Source organism: Actinia tenebrosa, unplaced genomic scaffold (genome assembly GCF_029948245.1).
Source record: "Actinia tenebrosa isolate PJP-AT-01 unplaced genomic scaffold, QUT_ActTen_1.0 PGA_scaffold13__45_contigs__length_12533684, whole genome shotgun sequence".
Classification (NCBI taxonomy): domain Eukaryota; kingdom Metazoa; phylum Cnidaria; class Anthozoa; order Actiniaria; family Actiniidae; genus Actinia; species Actinia tenebrosa.
Window position 1 is genome coordinate 7,447,980 of NW_028292573.1, and position 21,196 is coordinate 7,469,175.

General features: G+C 35.9%; 1 protein-coding gene across 1 annotated transcript; it reads left to right on the forward strand.

Moving 5' to 3' along the window:
• The first annotated feature begins 154 nt into the window (after positions 1-154).
• On the forward strand, positions 155-21,130 carry LOC116304179 (uncharacterized). The gene is made up of 4 exons (XM_089028733.1): positions 155-314; positions 6,446-9,761; positions 10,145-10,235; positions 16,932-21,130. Exons 2-4 carry the CDS (start codon positions 6,476-6,478, stop codon positions 20,203-20,205), a joined length of 6,651 nt encoding a protein of 2,216 aa, XP_088884859.1. The 5' UTR covers positions 155-314; positions 6,446-6,475; the 3' UTR covers positions 20,206-21,130.
• The last annotated feature ends 66 nt before the right edge of the window (positions 21,131-21,196 follow it).

Here is a 21,196-nt window from a genome sequence, read left to right on the forward strand (position 1 = left end):
ATTTAAAAAACTAATTATTTGATTTTTCCGATTTTATTTTCACAATTCATTTTAATCTAAGTTGGGCTCCCTGTGCTTCTCTGCAAACCTTCCAGTGACGTCAATTGGCGAATACAATGGATTCCATGGTTACGGGAATTACACAAAACGATCGATAGCTCTTCACGAAGCACAGCAAAGATGGCGACGGAGGCATCGGCGAGGGATGCTTACATACATACAACTTTACGACCTTTTTTCGCCGCTAAGATGCCATGAAAAGCATATCAACTGTTTTAGTTAGAGACCTGGTTTCTTTGCAAGAAATACTTAAGGTACGAAATTCAATATACACAACGTAAGAAGAGTTTTTTATGTCGCGTATTTACACTCGCCCAAACTCGCCTTGTTGTTCACTGGAGTAATAAGTAGAGACTCTAGCTGGGATTTCCACGTACCCTTAGATCATTGTAAACATAAGTTTATTCCCACAAGATTTATGAGGTATCCTTTCAGGATAAGTGAAAGTCTAAATAATAAACTATTCTGGTAAATGGTAAGTTTTTAGCTAACTTAAAATTGTCCCCAAGGTTTTGAGTTGTTTCTTCGGATAATTTTCCGCTCATGTTTTACACCCGGAGTAGTCAATCGATAACAATCGATACCGCTGATTTGATTGATATCGATTGTATCTATCAATCGTTAAAATCAAACTCACACTAAATTTTTGTATCGATTTTTTTTCGATTTATGTTCTTGAACAATTTAAATTTTAACAAGTTTAATTTTCATGCTTGCCTGCGTTCAACTCGATGACACTTTGAATGTTACTTTTGAGACTTTGAGTGTTACTTACAGTACACCAACATTACTTCGTGTTTAGAACCAAACGTATTCGATCACTAGATCGATCATAATTAATCAAGTGCATAACATATATACATTTAGTGTTCAAGTTAGACTGCATTCAAATGAAAACAGTTTCATTTGAACTGCTCAAGACAAGTTATTAAATAGGTGCATGTTACAGCCATGTTATAGTGATCAGTGAAAAGACAGCAAAAGTACTTGGATAATTAGCTGCCTGATCTGCAAAATCTATTGCACTATCATCGATATTTTCGAACATTTTTCGTGAAATAAAGCTCATTATATGATTCTACTCATTATTGGATCGAATTAAAGCTGTCAAATCTTGATCGATAAAAATCGACTAAGTCGATAAAAATCAAACTCACACCAATTTTTTTTATTGATTTTAAACGATTTCCCATAAAAATCGATACAAATCATCTGATTTCTATAGATTTTTATCAATATCGATTTTTATCGATTGACTACTCCGGGTTTACTAAAACCTCTTAGTGTTAAATTACATTTTACTCTCCTACTGGTGATAAATTCATTGTAATGTTCTGAATTCAAGAAGTCTTTCCTAACAAACAGCTTATTTTAAGGCTTATTCTTGTTATAGATACCACATAACTGGACAATCGGTTATTTAAGATATATTATTGGTTTAAATTAGAAGATCAATTGGTATAATGGTTAATTGAATTAGAAAATTCATTGAGAAATTAGAAAATAAGTATATGTAATAGGACTCCATGCTGTCCAATTAAGAAATAATTGGACGAGGAAAATTCCAAGGACTGACAAAATTGGATGAGGCCGTAGGCCGAGTCTAATTATTTCTTGATTGGGGAGTATGAAATCCCTTTACCTATTAATTATATAGCTGCCTAATTAATCCCATACCAACAAGACCTGTCCAATTAAGAAAATAATTGGACAGTTACCTATATGGGATTAATGAGAAGCTGTATTATTAGACAACGAATTGGGTTATTATATAATGACAGAAAGAAAAGATGCTAATTGAACAATATAAGCTAATTGTTCAAAAGATTTGTAGTTTCTTTTCAATTCAAACTTCATAATGGAATTGATATCATAAAAATTAATTTCTATGAATTATTCAGTTTTATGAATGAAATAATTGAAAATTAGAGTAGAGCCAATCAAAAAACAGCAGAAAACAATAGCTGCTAAAGATATATTTTTATTGTTATTGACAAAATAATGATGGCTAAGTGTGTATGTGGCCCCTGCTACAGTAGTTGCTCTGTAAAAACCCTCATGATTAAAACAAAGGAGAGAATCAAGAAGTAGATCTACTCATATACGACACTGTGTACAGGAATGGAACTAACTGTTGTCTAAATGGAAACAACAATCATAGAAATCTGAGTCACCCAGGAAAAGCCTATGAATCGACCATGGACATTTTCTCAGCACCAAACAACAGCAATAATTATGCCCCAAAAGATGCTGGATAGGGCCTCATAATCGTTGTACATGCTATTTTCCTTAGGTTTTTGAATAAATAATTTATCAACAACATAGGGAAAATAGCATGTAGCCAGACCAAAATGTTTACCAAGGCAAAAGAGTGGTGAAGGGGAAGGCAACTAGAACAAGGGGGGTTCAGTTCACATGCCCCCTCCCCTTGGAAATGTTTTGAAATTGAGATCCATGGAAATGTGATTTCATGGAGCATTGAGGGGCATTTGTGAATAATATCTACGGCGGCAACTGCTTGGCTTGCCTCATAGTTGCTATGGTCCTGGTTACGTTTCTAATAAATGAGCAGGAGTTTTTTTAATCAAATGCTGAGATCTGATTGGCTGACCTACCACTTCATTAATTTTGTACATTTTATATTTTGTCTAATGACCTTCATTCAACGTGGTCAATGTACTTAGCTAAAAGCTACTTTACAAACATGCCACAAAATTCTACATTTCCTGGTTGTTGTTATGGATTACGAATTCTCACAATATGCATAATATAAATAGCATAATGTATTCCAAAATAAACTTATTAACTAACATTTGCCCCCCCCTCCCTCTGTTATATGAGCCCATTAGTTTACTGACACAAACAACAACAACAATGTATTTTATATTTCTATCAGCCTATTCAGAGTATTTTATAATCTTATGAGTTCAAATATTATTTGGACAATGACTAAGAGTTACAATGTTCACCATTCTAAATGAATAAATTAAAGAATAGTGTGGAGAGTAGCCACATAGTAGTGTGTAGTGTAGTAGTGTGTAGTGTACTATCTCCAGGTCGGGCAATCTTATATTTTTCGAATATTTAAAAAAATCAATCTTGAGTTTTTGATTTTCAGCATCAAATTACAGTAACTAGTCATGAATGTTGAGATAAAAAATGAAAGGAAAAAACTTCGAATTTGGCATAAAAATATTTTTGTGTCCATCAATCTTAACTTATTAACTTACATTTGCCACCCCTGGTTATAAGCCTACTCAGTCTACTAACATAAATATCCTCGTAGTTACAAGCCCCCCTGGTCATAACCCCACTAGTCTACTAATTAATGCAAATATCCTTGTAGTTACAACCCCCCCTGGTTATAACCCTACTAGTCTACTAATGCAATTATTCTTGTAGTTACAAGCCCCCCTGGTTATAACCCTACTAGTCTACAAATCAATTATCCTTGTAGTTACAAGCCCCCCTGGTTATAACCCCACTAGTCTACTAATGCAATTATCCTTGTAGTTACAAGCCCCCCTGGTTATAACCCTACTAGTCTACTAATGCAAATATCCTTCCAGTTATAAACCTACCCAGGCTATCACCATGTTTAGTGATCATAACTTATGCATTGACTGGGAAAATAAATAAAGAACTGTTTCTTCTTCAACCAAAATGTTTTTCTATCTGTTAGGAGCCCACCCCCAGCTATAAACCCATCATACAAATTCAACAGATAACCAGGATATCATGGTAATAGCGTTACAAAATGAATGACTCTTTACTTTGTAAAATGGATTAGGGTTTGAGGGGTTAAAATGTTCACCAGTCAAAATGAGTGATTAAAGAATAGTGTGGAGAGAAGCCATGTAGGTAATGTACTAGAATTACAGTGAAATTTGTAGGTATTTTAATTGTATGAGTTACACATGGCTATTACGATATTTGATTTTGGAGTATGATCATTTACTCTTAATATATTGCATTCTTACTTCATATGATGTAATACACTATTCTCAATACTCGCTTCAATGGCCATTAAAGTGAACAAATGGGCTCTGTAGAACAATTCTAGCCAAAGTTATGATAATTCTTTAAAACAAGGTACTACACAAGAAGCTTTTACTTGATTCTCGGAGTCACATTTGAGAAGGATTTATAAAAAAATACACAAAAAGTATCACAATATGGATGAAAATGTTCAAGTAAATATGGAAACTGTTAAACCTCAGAAAACATTATGTATTTACCACCTCAAAGTCTCAAAAAAAAACCCAACTTAATAATAAAAACTTTAATATTTAAAACGTACATATTCCATATGCATATGCTCACATGCACACAAAATACAAGGTACTAGTGTGTTTAACTGTTGGTATACGGACAGACAATAAGCAAAATGTTTTACTAGATCATGTTCTTACCACACGACACTGATTCTCATATAATTGACGGTCAATACAAGAAACTAGCGTGTTTGACTGTTGGTATATGGACAGACAAGAAGCAAAATGTTTTACTAGATCATGTTCTTACCACACGACACTGATTCTCATATAATTGACAGTCAATACAAGGTACTAGTGTGTTTGACTGTTGGTATATGGACAGACAAGAAGCAAAATGTTTTGTAATCTAATGTTTTCCGATTATTTAAAAAATTGACTCTTGATTTTTTGAATTTCAGCATCTAATTACTAGTTTAATTTCAAGTTTAAGATAAAAAACTTTAAATTCAGCATACATTTATTTTTGTGATCCAAGACACAGCCCATCAATCTACACTATTCTGGATTTTCCAAAATATCTCTGGTTCTATTTTTTTTTTAAATATGTGAAAATGCAGAATTCAGAAGTAATGTTTCAAATACGAGTTGCTGAATTCTATTGGGGTTTCAAAATCCGAGTGGAATAAATGCCGAGGCGTAGCAGAATACAGTGACGAATATTTGACACGACATCTTATACTCTTTTTGTTATGTTTGTTTTTATTTCAAAATTCTAGTACTTCGAAATGGGTGCGGTAGTATTTGATGGGGGTTTCAAACTACTGCACGTGGTACAAATAAGAAACCCTGGTTGGTCGATGAGCTCATGAATAATTAATGAGTATAAGATGCAAACTTCAAGTTTTAGAGTTTAACACTGATTGTTCATTGATTGAATGGAACGCTTGATAGACCTTGGTGTTTACAAAAGTACTAAGTTTCAAAAGTATTAAGAGGAAATTTATTTCAATAACGAGCAATAATGGCAAAAAGCGCCAAAAACTAGACCTTTGTATGAGTTTTGATCCTAATTTTCGTTTTGGATTAACATTCAAAACCTTTTTTTGACAGTTAGACACTGATATACTATGATAAAATGCCTGTTTGAAGCGGTATTTTCAATTGTACAAAGATGTTTTGCTGCATTTGTGTTAGAATGTAGCTTTGTCAGGCTTTTTTATAGAAAATGTATGGGAAATAAGCAAATGAAGGCCTAAACCTCATTTTCGATTCAAATTTTTGCGTTTTTGTTTGGGTTAACATTTTTGATTCCACTTTCATCGGTCATCTCCACTTCCAAACAAGTTAAAGTTTCTGAATAACAAGATTTTAGCCTTGTACAACTGCCTTTCTTCAAGAACTGAAATAGTTTTTGGCGCTCACCGCTTGAATACGAAAAAAATTTTGTGAATAAAATGTTTGTGCTATACATGAAGATTCCAAAAAAACAATTTTTTGCACTTAACAGACCTTGGTTACACATAAAAGCACCAGTGGCTTGCGCTGCTAATGCGACGACTCTCACCAATGCAGCCCGAGTTCGAGTCCTGCCCATCTCGATGTCGTATGTGAGGATTGTTGTTTGTTGGTCCTCTCCTGTGCTTAGAGGGTTTTTCTCCGGTTTTCCTCCCTCCTCAATAATCAACTACCAAATTCTAATTCGATCTTTGGGCTTTCACCTAGTTTGGAGCCTAGCTCTTTTGTGATTGTCCCACGCTTTGATACAACAGCTAAAGCTAGTAGAAAGTGTCAAAAGTACTAAAGTGTTTGACTCTTGGCTTATGGCCCAACAAGAAGGAAGGCAATATTATAATATTTTCAATAATTCATATCTTATTATTTACGTACAGGGGTGGATGCAGGGGTGGTGAAGGGGGTGACTAGTCACCATCCCCTTCCCTCACCGTTTTGCTCATATTTCTCAGTATTATCCTTAGTAAGCCACCCCCCTTTTCCTGGTATTCCTGGTAAAACCTTTGTAACTCCCCTTCTAAAATTTTCTGGATCTGCCACTGATGTATACAAAAATTGTTTTTCTTTATTTCAATTTTTAGTATTAAAAATTATTATTATTCATTTAATCATTCTTTTTATGCTTGTTTAATTATCAACTTATTGTTTGATTTTAGATGAATGTTGAATAACAAGTAAAGCTGAAGATGGATATGTTCAAGAAGACTACTTTTGTAAGGTTTTGCTGTGCGTCTGCCTCCATGTTGCCAGAGGAACTTGGACTGTCAACTGAACAGCTGATTTGTCTGTGCAAAGAATGCATAGAGATGGCTAAACACTGTAATGATATAAGTACCATGATGAATTCATGCGTGGTGTTCGTAGTGCATAGCAACAGCTTAGGTAGACATGCTGAATCACTGAGGTGTCTGAAGGAAATATTACCGTTAGCTGAAGCAATACCATGTTATGAGTTAAGAGTTCGTAAACATTTGTCCTTCACATATATGAAGCTCAACGAGTTTGACAACGTTGTCTTGCACGCTGAGAAAATGATCGAAATTGCTCAAACTATAGGCGATAAAGAAAACGAAATCTATGGACATCATGAAATGGGACATGCATTTTTGTCCTTAGCTCGTTATAATGATGCTATTGACTGTGGCGAAGAATGTCTTAAAATTGCCCAGAAAATTGATAGTCCCGAAGGCATGATGGTTGCATATGACTACATAATGGTCGCATATGCAAACATTCAGCAATATGATGACACTATTCATTATGCGCACAAGCTCCTTGATTGCGCCATGAAAAACAACAATCAGGAGGGTATGATGGAGGCGTACTTAGAGCTAGGAGTAGCACATTATGCCTTGAATCACTATCAAGATGCCACTGACTTTGTAAAGAAATGCATTGAAATAGCGAGGGAAATAGAAGACAGACGTGTTGAAGTCGAGGCTTACCTATTAATGGTGCAGATATATAACGCTCTTTCCCACTACGACAATGCAATTATCTATTGCAAGAAATGTATTGAGCTTGCAGTAACTATTGGCGAAAAACGTGCGGAGGCTCAGGCTTATAGCTTACTTGGAGAGATATATATTTCCTTGGAGAAATACGATGATGCCATTCAAAATTTCAAGCAATGCATCGATATCGTGAAGCGTTTTCGTTTCGAGAAGAAACCAGCGGTAAATGCTTTTTTGTATCTAGGAAAGATATATGAGACACTGGATCAGTATAATGATGCAGTGCATTACTATAAGAAATGCATCGACATGGCACAAGAAACTGGCGAGAAAAAGATTGAAGCACAAGCATGTCTAGGTCTTTCGTGTTTATACCGGACATTAGTTGATAAGGAAAGCATGGATAATGCCATCCAATACGGTAACAAAGGCCTGAAGATCTCTCAAGAAATTGGGGACAAAAATACTGAGATGGACGGATATCATTGTCTCGCTCATGCATATATAGACTCGATGCAGTTGAATGAAGCGTCTTTGAGTATGGATGCTGGCATGGCGATTGCTACAGAGCTTGGAGACAAAGAAGCTGAAGAAAACTTCAATGTAATTCGTTCTAGTCTTTATTGCACAGTTGGTTTGCAAAACAAGGTGGATGCACCCTTATTAAAGGAATTAATAGAGGTACCAACATGTTCTGAAGATGAGTTATTACAGGATCTTGACCAAGCGGTGAAGACAGGCGATAAAAAGAAGAAATCCAGAGCTTTCATGAGGCTTTACAAATTTTATCGTTCTAGAAAAGAATATGTAAAAACAATCAATTGCCTACAGCGGTTTAAAGAGATGAACGTTGATTGTTCTGTGAACTTGTTCTGTATCACAGAAATGGGAAACTTGTATCATTTGATGGGTCAGAATGACATAGCTTTACACAGTTTCAAACAAGGGCTACCTACTGCTGAGTCTTGGTCTGATACTGGGCAGCTATCCCTATTCTATCATGGCTTGGGTCAATTATTGTGTTCATTAAACAGAGAACTGAGCTTGGCAGAACATTATCTAAGAGAAGCTATACGATGCTTTGAAGCGATCTTTACCACACTTGGTAGTCGTGATGAATTCAAGATCTCCATATTTGACAAATATGTCAATAGTTATAAGCTGTTGGCAATACTGTTAATCAAAGGCAAACAGATCGAGGAAGCGGTTTTAGTGTTAGATCGTTGTCGTGCAAGAGCATTGAAAGATCTTATGATGTCAAACTTCAAGATGGAACAAGAGGAGAGCAATGATGAACACCTAGAGTACAGCGATGTTTTGTCTCTGGTCTCAAGAAATGACTTCAGCATTGCCTTTTACTCACTTTGTGGTAATGGTTTTCTGAAGTATTTTCTTGGAGGGGAGACAAATTTGCATTATTCAGGTTGTCCTAATCATTCCGTACAGATATACATCGATAGGTTGTTTGACGAAATGGGTGTTGGTGAGGTGGTTGACTGTGAGAACAGGTCTTTGGACAAAGAGGAAGATATTCAAAAAGAACAAAGAAGATGTATAGAAGAAAACGAGGAACTTAATCAAGCAACGGCATTACTGCTGAACCTCGATTCTAACAGAGGAGAATCTAATGAGAATAGTGCCGAAACCAAGGGATCTACTCTAGAAGATCTATTTGATATCTTAGAATGTGATAGAATACTATCGTCGAAGCAAGACGAGGTTGTTATTATTCCTGAAGGTCCCTTATACCAAGTACCTTTTCCCGCATTACGAGATCGTCGCACGGGAAAGTATTTATCAGAGACAAAGCGCATTAGACTTGCTCCTTCATTAGCGACTTTAAAGGCGTTGCAAGAACGCACAGAAGATTATTATTCCAAGAAAGGCGCCTTAATTGTTGGAAATCCTCTTGTTGGTAAAGTCATGTTCGATGGTGAAGAGAAAGAGTTTGATCCTTTGGATAATGCGTTTGCTGAAGCGATCGCAGTAGGCAATGTATTCAATGCGACGCCTTTGACAGGAGAGAAGGCTACAAAACAAGCGGTTATCCAGAGACTAAAAGAAGGAGTAGCTTTCGTTCATATCGCTGCACACGGCAGTCTCACTAAAGGTACGATAGCACTTGCACCTTCTCCTGAGGTAATAGCAACAAAGATCCCAGATGAAGAAGATTACATGCTGACCATGGCTGATGTACAGCAGGCTAAAGTACGTGCACAGTTAGTTGTGTTAAGCTGCTGTCACAGTGGACGTGGTGAAATCAGAGCTGAAGGAGTAGTTAGCATGTGTCGAGCCTTTCTAGCGTCCGGTGCTCGTGCAGTGGTAGCGTCTCTGTGGGGCATCGATGATGGAGCAACATGCGATTTCATGTTTAGATTCTATACTCGCTTAATGGACGGAAAGAGCGCGAGTGTAAGTTTACATCAAGCGATGAATGAAATCAGGAACTCTTCCGGCTACAGCGAACCAAAGTACTGGGCACCATTCTTTCTCATGGGTGAAGATGTCACAATCAATTGTTAAAGAATACTGAAAACATAGCATAATGATGACATTTTTCATTCTTATCATTATAATGACAAGTGCTGCCTTTTTTAGTTCAGAAGACAACTGATATATTTTCAGCTGCTCATATCATCAAATCTAAATATAAGATAAGGCGTAGGATGAGGTGATTTTACCGTGCCCTGTACAAGTCAACATATTAGCATGTGAGTTGGCATGTGTCGAGCCTTTCTAGCGTCAGGTGCTCATGCAGTGGTAGCGTCTCTGTGGGCCATCGATGACGATGCAACACTGGAGTTCATGGTTAAAACGCCGCTCCACTCGAATTTATTACAACTAAGTTCAGTCTAGACTTTAGTTGAACAATACACAGCGTACTTACCGTGTTCTTTACAGGTATGAAAAGTGAAGGCAGATCTCAAGTCATCATACTTCAGTCTAGACTTTGGTTGAACAACAGGCAGCGTACTTACCACGTTCTTTACAGGTATGAAAAGTGAAGGGAGATCTCATGTCATCATAGTTCAGTCTAGACTTTGGTTGAACAACAGGCAGCGTACTTACCGCGTTCTTTACAGGTATGAAAAGTGAAGGGAGATCTCATGTCATCATAGTTCAGTCTAGACTTTGGTTGAACAACAGGCAGCGTACTTACCTCGTTCTTTACAGGTATGAAAAGTGAAGGCAGATCTCAAGTCATCATAGTTCAGTCTAGACTTTGGTTGAACAACAGGTAGCGTACTTACCACGTTCTTTACAGGTATGAAAAGTGAAGAGAGATCTCAAGTCATCATAGTTCAGTCTAGACTTTGGTTGAACAACAGGCAGCGTACTTACGACGTTCTTTACAGGTATGAAAAGTGAAGGGAGATCTCAAGTCATCATAATTCATGTATTACCAGCTGATATAATAAAAATATTAGCCTATCAGAATAGAGAAAATTTGCAAAACTGAGGTGTCTTTTTCCTCTTGAAAGTTTGGATTTGCAAGCTTCCAAATAAAATAATAACGTTGCTAATAAGTGCTTCATAACACTGATGACACAATTACGAATGAGTTTTATATTTTTATTCCAATGGCGGACAGGTTTTTATTTTTGGCTGATCAATTTTCACAGGTTTCATGCAAGACACCTCAGTTTTGCATTGACGTCATTTCTACGTCACTATTTCAGATCAACTGATAGGTTTTGTATATTTATATACATTACTTTATCCTTGACAATTATGTAAGTTCCTAAGCTATCGTGGAAGTGCGCCCTAACGAAATATTCTATAATAACAACGAACACAAAAAGAACGATTAATGATAAACTCTAAATGAAGAAATGAAGATTTACCAAATATACTTAGATGATAATAGCTAATTTAAAGGCTAAGCGTATTGAAAAAAGGAGTGCATCTATTCATTGATTATATGTTAAATAATCCTACATTAAGCATTACATTACGAGCAACAGTCGCTCAAGTGTCGCATATAATGCGGTAAGCCCTGTCTAACTTAACGTGTTTGTAGTACCAATATAAAACTGCCGTAGCAAACTGATTCATAAGCTGTTCTTTTATCAAACGGCTTGATTCATCAATTGAGTTTGACTGCTTACGAGTAGAGCGCCGTCTGCAACGGGTCTATTTTCTGTAAATGTTGCATTTTCATCGTATTTAATTTTTTTAGCATAACTTTAGGAATAACTAAGATTTTTGTAAAGACATTTTCAGAGAAAATGCAGGATTTAGCAATCTAAACTTTATCTTTGAGAAGTTTAATCTGAAATATGTTTATGGCAGTATCATTCAAATTTTCTTCGTCACGTGACACTCAATTAGCATAAATCAGCATTAATATTAATGATAAAATATTGAAATCTCCAAATTTTGTGCACCCATTTTGTAACCCATTTAATAAGTTTTTCAATGATGTATAATGAAGTGAGAATGAATAAATATTTTTATCAAAAGGACACCAAAGGGTTAAAACAGAGTACAAAATATTCGACACACTACCTGTGGAGTAAATAGTTTGTCAGATTTTAGTTGTTGGTTGACGTAACGTCAAAGTCGAGAATAGTTTATTCCATCCAATATTTAAGGAATATAAAACGCGCGCGTGACTCTATACTGTTATACAAACACGCTGGGAGCTGTAGAGCACGAGAGAAGCAAGCATAGGAACGACGAGGCGTAGCTAAGTGTTTTTCATGCTTCTCGAGTGGTCTACAGCTGCCAGCGTGTTTGTATCACAGTACAGAGACATAAGCAGCCGTTTTACTTTGCTTTTATGAAGCGAGCTTGTCTCTGTCTTCTGTTATTAACACGGTAGCCAGCCAATCAGCGCGCGCGTTATAAGGCATTATAGAGCTGTTAACCGTGACGTGCTTCGAAAGAAAAACGACTTCCGGGTTCAAATTAGTCATAACTTCTACGGATATTTTTCTGTGTTTTTTTTTTTTTTTTTTTTTCATAGCAGGATTTTTTGTTCTTATATCTAATCGTTGAAGGTAGAGAATAAATCCTGGGAATAAGTTGTGGCAAGATTTTAGCGGTCTCTTGCGTGACTGAACCCGGAAATACGTCGCAACTTAGGAGCCCTACAATTTAAACATAATCAAATAATCTAAAATGATACTGATGGTTTGTATTGATAATAATAGCAGTTCTTATAGGTATTACGAAGTCTCAATGCCTTTACAGAAATCCAAAAACTCTTCAAAAAATCCAAAAAATATATTATTATGACAATCTTACAAATGTAGCTCCTACTAAATTAAAAGAAAAGAAAATAATAATAGTTAGAATATATATAAATATGTATATAATTATAAATCAATCATGTTTAAGAGGGTGTGTATTGAGTGTTTTTTTAAAAAATAAATCTAGAGAGGTTAAGTGTCTAATGTCTTTTGGAAGGTCATTCCACAACTTTGGAGCAGAGACACGAGGGTTGATGTATGATACCCGATAAAGGAGAAATATAGTTGATAATCTAGTGGTATTAAAACTTCCGTTATAGCTTACATTTTCTGTACAGTTCAAGAAGAAAGCTTTGAAATGAGATAAGGTATTCTTCGAGTTACGATTTTCGAGTTACGCATTATTCAAGTTACGCGCTCGGACACACCCATGTTTTGGGGGCCACGCCCACTTTCACATCTGTGCGTAACTCGATGACAAACAGCGTTGAAATCAAACTCGAGTTACGTAACTCGAACCCAACAGATTGAACCTTATTTTTCGAGTTACGCGCTATTTCCGTAACTCGATTCTAAAAGTGGACCAACGTTTTTTCGAGTTAATTTGAAAGAGAAAATATTTTTCTTCTCAATAAATTAACGGAATTAAAACTAAGATTAACACATCAAATCAAATAAGAAATTCCCCTGCGGGCGGGCTAAAAAATGACACAGGTTGGAAACGGTCGTACTGTTTATTGAGTAAAAATCACCGGACTGTAGAGTTTTATGGTTTTAACGGTTTTATATTGCGGTAGCTATCAATCGAGTCGCGGAAAGAGAAAAAGAGAAAATAAATAACGATGTATACGGACAGAACGTGATAAATGCGAGTAAATATTGACAAAATAAAATGAAAGAAATACGAATAAAAAATAGAAATGAATAGTTGAGCGAGACAACCACCTCGACTCATGGAATCAGTTAATCTCTTCAGTTCTTTTCCTCGTATTATCTTCACCTTAGGATCATAACCATCAGGTAATATCAACCTAGTAATTTAAGTCAAGATTTGAGTATACCTTTTTCAATATTACACTGTTATTTTTCTTAGAAATCTTCATCTCAAATAAGTCTCCAAGATATCAAACCATCTATCCGAACCTGCTTATTCCTCGATTACATGCTCCAGTGATTTCCGGTTTACCGCCTATTTCAATTTCATAACTGAAAATATGAATAACAACCCTGTAATAATCCAACAAAGATGACGGCTGGTGGAAGTTGTTTTACCATGATTCATTCTTCATGGTTGTGTGCTGCTAGGATGTAATAGAAAGCTTATCAGCTGTTGTATTTAGAACCCTAGTTTCTTTATATTCAGGTACGTATGATATTCATGTATTTATATCCGTAAGACTCAGTTTATTCCAACATTCTTTCGACGAGTCTTTTTATACCCTACAAAACGTAACCCGGAAATAACTTCATTTGGTAGAGCGCCTGGATTTCCACGTTTTCATTGCTTTTATTATTATTATTAACTTATTTTCTATCTAAAGATTATAAAGATTATTGCTTATATCCAGGATTTCTAGTCTTTTTTTACCTTATTACAACTGGACTCTACATTTCAGTTTCATAATTATTCAATTCTTTTAGACTTGAAGGAGATTTCACTTCACAAGTGAACAAGCTATATAGACAGGGTATGTGACATCTCCTCTACTGTACATGGAAACAAGACTTCTTCTTCTGAGATCTGATGTATCATTTGATGGATTGCCTTGATCTCCAGGTATAAACATTTTATGTACTGTTTAATAAACGAGCAAGAGTGTTTTATTGGGCATAAAACACGAGGCGTAGCCGAGTGGTTTTAGACCTGATAAAACACGATCTGCGAGTTTATTAAACGACTTAAAAAACTCCTGATGTACGTTCTCATACTGTACCGAATTCTTTACGAAATGAACCAAGTTTGACAGAGAAAATCCAAGTTAAAGTTTATGCAAATGAAGACGAATCTATATCAGATATAAAACCTCCTTCATGGTCATGATTTCTATTGTGTTTCCTTCATGAATTATTAATGAGTTTTTTTATATTTTGTCTAACAACCTTTATTTAATGTGGTCAATGTACCAATGCACATGCCACAAAATTCTACATTTCCTGGTTGTTGTTATGGATTACAAATTCTCACAATATGCATAATATAAATAGCATAATGTATTCCAAAGTTGACTCATTAACTAACATTTGCCTCCCCCCCTCCCTCTGTTGTATGAGCCCATTAGTCTACTGACACAAACAACAATGACAATGTATTTTATATTTCTATCAGCCTATTCATAGTATTTTATAATCTTATTAGTTCAAATATTATTTGGAAAATGGACTAGGAGTTATAATGTTCACCATTCTAAATGGATAAATTAAAGAATAGTGTGGAGAGAAGCCACGTAGTAGTGTGTAGTGTACTATCTCCAGGTTTTGTAATCTTATGTTTTCCAAATATTCAAAAAAATCAATCTTGAGTTTTGGAATTTCAGCATCAAATTACAGTAACTAGCTATGAATGTTGAGATAAAAAATGTAGGAAAAAACTTCAAATTTGGGATGAAAATATTTTTGTGATCCAAGACTCATTCCATCAATCTACACGATTCTGGATTTTCCAAAAAATCTCATCTGCTTCTTTCCTTTTTAAAAAAATCTCTGAAAATGCAAAATTCAGAAGCAAACTTCAAGTTTAAGGGAGTTTATCACTGATTATACTCCCTTAAATGAAAATATTCTTTAATCAAATAGAACACTAAAGTGTTTGACTGTTGATGGATGGGCAGACAAGCAAAATGTTCTACGATTCAAGATCCAATATGTTTTCCAAAAATAGGGAGGAAATCTTGATATTTTTACATGATTTCAGCATAAAATCCTTAGTTATGAATAATATAATTAAGACTATAGGATAAAAACTGCAAATTCAGAGTAAAAACGCTTTTGAATCCGCACAATTCGGTGAACTGAAGTCCATTCCATTCCAGCCATGCACGGTTGCAGATTTTCCAAAAATAAAAAAACACTCATAATTCAGAATTTAGAAGCATAAATTAGATTTTAGAGGTTGGGTATGTTTGTGCTATACATGAAGATTGTCTACATCCTTTCAAAAGCTGAAAACTAAGTAATGTTTTTGGTGATCTAAGTGTTAGCTCTGAACAAATAGAACACTCAATAGACCTTGGTAACACTTGAAAGTCTCAAAAGTACTAAAGTGTTGGACTCTTGGCTTATGGTCCATCAAGAAGAAAGGCAATATTGTAATATTTTCAATAATTCATATCTTATTATTTATGTACGGGGGTGGATGCAGGGGTAATAATAATAATAACAATAGTTTATTATTTGTATTGCGCAATTTAACATGTTAATATGACCAACTGCGCATTACATATAGGTACACTAAAATACTAGGCATAAAATCTCTAAAAAACTACGAAAAGAGTATATAAAAGATTTGATAACTAATGTCCAGTTTAGACGTCGAATCCCGCACGCGCCGAATCCAATGCAGACAAACCAAACATTAGTTTGTCCACTAGACCCGGCACGCACGAAATTCCATGTCCAAACCGTTAAAAGCTAGCCTAAAAAGGTGGGTCTTTAACAACGTCTTGAATCTATTAAAATGTCTCTCGTTACGTATCTCTTGAGGTAAATTGTTCCATAACTTTGGAGCAGCCGCCGAAAAAGCACGGTCTCCTAGTGTCTTTTGGTCAAAAAGCTTGGCTGCTGCAAAAGCAAAACCTTTAGAAGATCTAAGATTATAAGAATTGTTGTCCTTAATGCTAACCAGTTCACATATATATCTTGGGGCAAGCCCATATATTGCTTTAAAAGTAAATAAGATGACTTTAAAATCTATCCTAAATTTAACCGGTAACCAATGCAAAACGTTTAAAACTGGTGTAATATGAGAGTATCTAGGTATACTATGTATAAGCCTAGCTGCTGAATTTTGGACTCTTTGCAATTTCGCAATGTTTATTGTTTATTGCCGGAAGTCCATGTAGAATACCGTTACAATAATCCGATGCGCCCTATAATTAATGCATGAACAAGTGTTTGTGTCACTTCATTACTAAATATTTCCTTATGCGCCTAACATTTGTAAGTTGAAAGTAAGCTGCTTTGCAAGTTTGATTTATATGCTCCTGAAGACTTAAGTTGAAGGGGGTGACTAGTCACCACCCCTCCCCTCCCCGTTTTGCTCATATTTCTCAGTATTATCCTTAGTAAACCACCTTCCTTTTCCAGGTATTTCTGGTAAAACCTTTGTAACCCCCCTTCTAAAATTCCTGGATCTGCCACTGATGTATACAAAAAATCATTCAATTATTTATTTTAATTTTTAATATTTAAAAATGATTTTATTCTTCCTTCGTTCGTTCTAGTGTGTGCTTGTTTAATTATCAGTTTATTGTTTAATTTTAGATGAATGTTGAATAACAAGTAAAGCTGAAGATGAATATGTTCAAGAAGACTACTTTTGTAAGGTTTTGCTGTGCATCAGCCTCCATGTTGCCAGAGGAACTTGGACTGTCAACTGAACAGCTGATTTGTCTGTACAAAGAGTGCATAGAGATGGCTAAACACTGTAATGATATAAGTACCATGATGAATTCATGCGTGCTGTTCGTAGTGCATAGCAACAGCATAGGTAGACATGCTGATTCACTGAGATTTCTGAAGGAATTATTACCGTTAGCTGTAGCAATACCAAGTGATGAGTTAATAGTTCGTAAACATTTGTCCTTCACATATATGGAGCTCAAGGAGTTTGAAGACGTTGTCTTGCACGCTAAGAAAATGATCGAAATTGCTCAAACTATAGGCGATAAAGAAAGCGAAATCAATGGACATCAGCAAATTGGACGTGCATTTTTGTCCTTAGCTCGTTATGATGATGCTATTGACTGTGGCAAAAAATGTCTTAAAATTGCCCAGGAAATTGATAGTGCTGACGGCATGATGATGGCATATAACCGCATAACGGACGCATATAAATATATGCAGAAATATGATGACACTATTCTGTATGCGCACAAACTCCTTGATTGCGCCATGAAAAACAACAATCAGAAGGCTATGATAAAGGCGTACTCAGAGCTTGGAATAGCACATCATGCATTGAATCACTATCAAGATGCCGCTGATTTTGTACACAAATGCATTGAAATAGCAAGGGAAATAGAAGAATGTGGTGAAGTTTGGGCTTATCTGTTAATGGGGAATATATATTATGCTCTTTCCGACTACGACAATGCAATTATCTATTGCAAGAAGTGTGTTGAGCTTGCAATAACTATTGGCGATAAAGATGCTGAGGCTCATGCTTATAGCTTACTTGGAGAGATATATTATTCCTCGGAGAAATACGATGATGCCATTCAGAATTTCAAGCAATGCATCGATATCGTGGAGCGTTTTCGTTTCGAGAAGAAACCAGCGGTAAATGCTTGTTTTTGTCTAGGAAAGATATATGAGAAACTGGATCAGTATAATGATGCAGTGCATTATTACAAGAAATGCATCAACATGGCACAAGAAATTGGCGAGAAAAAGATTGAACAGCAAGCATGCCTCGATCTTTCGTATTTATACCTGATATCAGATGATAAGGAAAGTATCGATAATGCCATCCAATACGGTAAGAAATGCCTGGACATCTCTCAAGAAATTGGCGACAAAAAATATCAGATGTACGGACATATTTTTCTTGCTAAAGCATATATGGACTTGATGCAGTTGAATGAAGTGTCTCAGAGTATAGATGCAGGCATGGCGATTGCTACAGAGCTTGGAGACAAAGAAACTGAAGAAAACTTCAAAGATATTCGTGTTTGTCTTTATTCCAAAGTTGGTTCGTTTGACAAGTCATTTAAGGTATTCTTAGAGGTACCAACATGTTCTGAAGATGCGCTATTACAGGATCTTGACCAAGCGGTGAAGACAGGCGATAAAACAAAGAAACATAGAGCTTTAATGAGGCTTTACAATTTTTATCTTTCTAAAAAAGAATATGAAAAAACAATCAACTGCCTTGAACAATTAAAGGAGACGTGCTCGGGTCGTTCTTTCAACATGTTCTGTCTCTCAGAAATCGGGAACGTGTATCAGTTGATGGGTCAGAATGACATGGCTTTACGCTGTTTCAAAGAAGGGCTACCTACTGCTGAGTCTTGTTCTGTTACTGATGGGTTATTACCCCACTTTTATTATTCCTTTGGTAAATTATTTTTTTCATTAAACATTGAACTGAACTTGGCAGAACATTATCTAAGAAAAGCTATACGATGCTTTGAAGCGGTCTTTACCACACTTGGTAGTCGTGATGAATTCAAGATCTCCATATTTGACGAATATATCGATAGTTATAAGCTGTTGGCAATATTGTTAACCAAAGGCAAACAGATCGAGGAAGCGCTTTTAGTGTTAGATCGTTGCCGTGCAAGAGCATTGAAAGATCTTATGATGTTAAACTTCAAGATGGAACCAGAGGAGAGCAATGATGTTTTGTCTCAGGTCTCAAGAAATGACTTCAGCATTGCCTTTTACTCGCTTTGTTTTAGTGCTTTTCTGATGTTTTTTATTGAAGGGACAAAATTGCATTATTCCGGTTGTCTTAATCATTCCCTACAGATAGACGTCGATAGGTTGTTTGACGAAATGGGTGTTGGTGAGGTGGTTGACTGTGAGAACAGGTCCTTGGACAAGGAAGAAGATATTCAAAAAGAACAAAGAAGAAGCCAAGAAGAATACGAGGGACTTAATCAAGCAACGGCATTACTGCTGAACCTCGATTCTAACAGAGGAGAATCTAATGGGAATAGTGCTGAAACCAAGGGATCTACTCTAGAAGACCTATTTGATATCTTAGAATGTGATAGAATACTATCGTTGAAGCAAGACGAGGTTGTTATTATTCCCGATGGTCCCTTATACAAAGTGCCTTTTCCCGCCTTACGAGATCCTCGCACGGGAAAGTATTTATCAGAGACAAAACGCATTAGACTTGCTCCTTCATTAGCGACTTTAAAGCACTTTGAAGACTTCCCAACAGACCAAACCAGCTATGCCAAGCCTTTGATTATTGGTAATCCTTTGGTTGGGAAGGTAATGATGTATGGAGAAGAACAGGATATTCAAGGTTTGCTGGGTGCACAAGCAGAAGCAATCGTAATAGCTTATAAACTTGGTGTTAAGCCACTAATATGCGAAGCAGCAACAAAACAGGCTGTCCTAGAGAAACTACAAAAAGGGGTATCTGTTGTTCACATTGCTGCACATGGTATCCTATCAAAAGCTGCCATCGTACTTGCACCTTCTCCTGAGGTAAGAGCAACAAAGATCCCAGATGAAGAAGATTACATGCTGACCATGGCTGATGTACAGCAGGCTCAAGTACGTGCACAGTTAGTTGTGTTAAGCTGCTGTCACAGTGGACGAGGTGAAATCAGAGCTGAAGGAGTAGTTGGCATGTGTCGAGCCTTTCTAGCGTCAGGTGCTCGTGCAGTGGTAGCGTCTCTGTGGGCCACCCATGACGATGCAACACTCGAATTCATGACATCGTTTTATGGCAATCTGAAAAATGGGAAAAGTGCCAGTACGAGTCTACAGCTGACAATGAACGAGATGAGAAACACTTCCAAGTATACAGATCCAAAATACTGGGCGCCATTCTTTATCATTGGTGATGATATAACGCTCAAGAGCATTTAAAACGTGTTGTTAAATGATAAAGCAGATAACGAATGAGTGGACATGTTATAGACTACAAATATAAAAACACGTTAAAATTAGGCTGAGAATACTAACATTTAATTGGCTGCACAATGTATTGGAATTCCTTTTTATCTTTTGATCTTGTAGTATGTCAAGTGTTACGAACCCAAAAATTGAAGTCACAACTATTAGAGTTAAAGTCAAAACTATATATCTTAACTATATCTATATCTTAACAATACCTTATAATCGTTATCTATATCTTTTATTTACTCAGTATTAACGTAACGTTTGTAGAATACCGTGGGAAATTCCCACGGGTTTAGAATATATAAAGGGTAGATCTGAAACATGTAAAGTAGATGAAGTAGGTGAAGAGCTACCCGGTACCTCTCTCTTGGGCGAATGCTTACACAAGTCAAGTTTGGATTAGCAAGCAAGCCGTGAGAATATGAATTATAACAAGAAATGATAAAGAAGAACACGGATGCTTAGCAGATGATAGATCATAGACAATTAATATAACCCCTTTGTTTTAATGCATTCTCTGTTAGAAGGCAATAAGTAAGTGTTAATTGTTATGTACCAACTGTCAAAGTCCATTTCTCTCTTACTATGATTGGTCGAGAAGGTATCACGTGAACGTGAACAAGTTTCGATATTTACCCGGCAACGGCTCTCAGCGGGCAACACTATATGTTATTGACCAGTAATAACAATACCAAAAGTGATTTACACGGAAAGGTAATTTTTTCTATGATTTTCCACATCAAAAAAATCAAAAAATTATTTTGTTTTCTTTGACTCTTGGTATATAACAAAACACTAATAATTGTTTATTTTTCTTTTCTTTCTATGTTATGATATTGAAAATGTAGAATTAGAACAAATGAATTAAATAGTTGGATATTTTCAACCACAAGAGTTTATTATCGTAAATGATTACAAATGAAGTAGATATAAATTTCATTTATTATGGGAAGCCATT

What these genes read in the sequence shown, in the direction of transcription:
- LOC116304179 (XM_089028733.1), top strand. Translation starts at nt 6,476, where the DNA reads ATGGATATGTTCAAGAAGACTACTTTTGTAAGGTTTTGCTGTGCGTCT. An exon ending in TGAAGATGTCACAATCAATT is followed by an intron (nt 9,762 to 10,144) that starts GTTAAAGAATAC and finishes TGTTCTTTACAG; the next exon opens with GTATGAAAAGTGAAGGCAGA. An exon ending in ACTTACCACGTTCTTTACAG is followed by an intron (nt 10,236 to 16,931) that starts GTATGAAAAGTG and finishes GAATGTTGAATA; the next exon opens with ACAAGTAAAGCTGAAGATGA.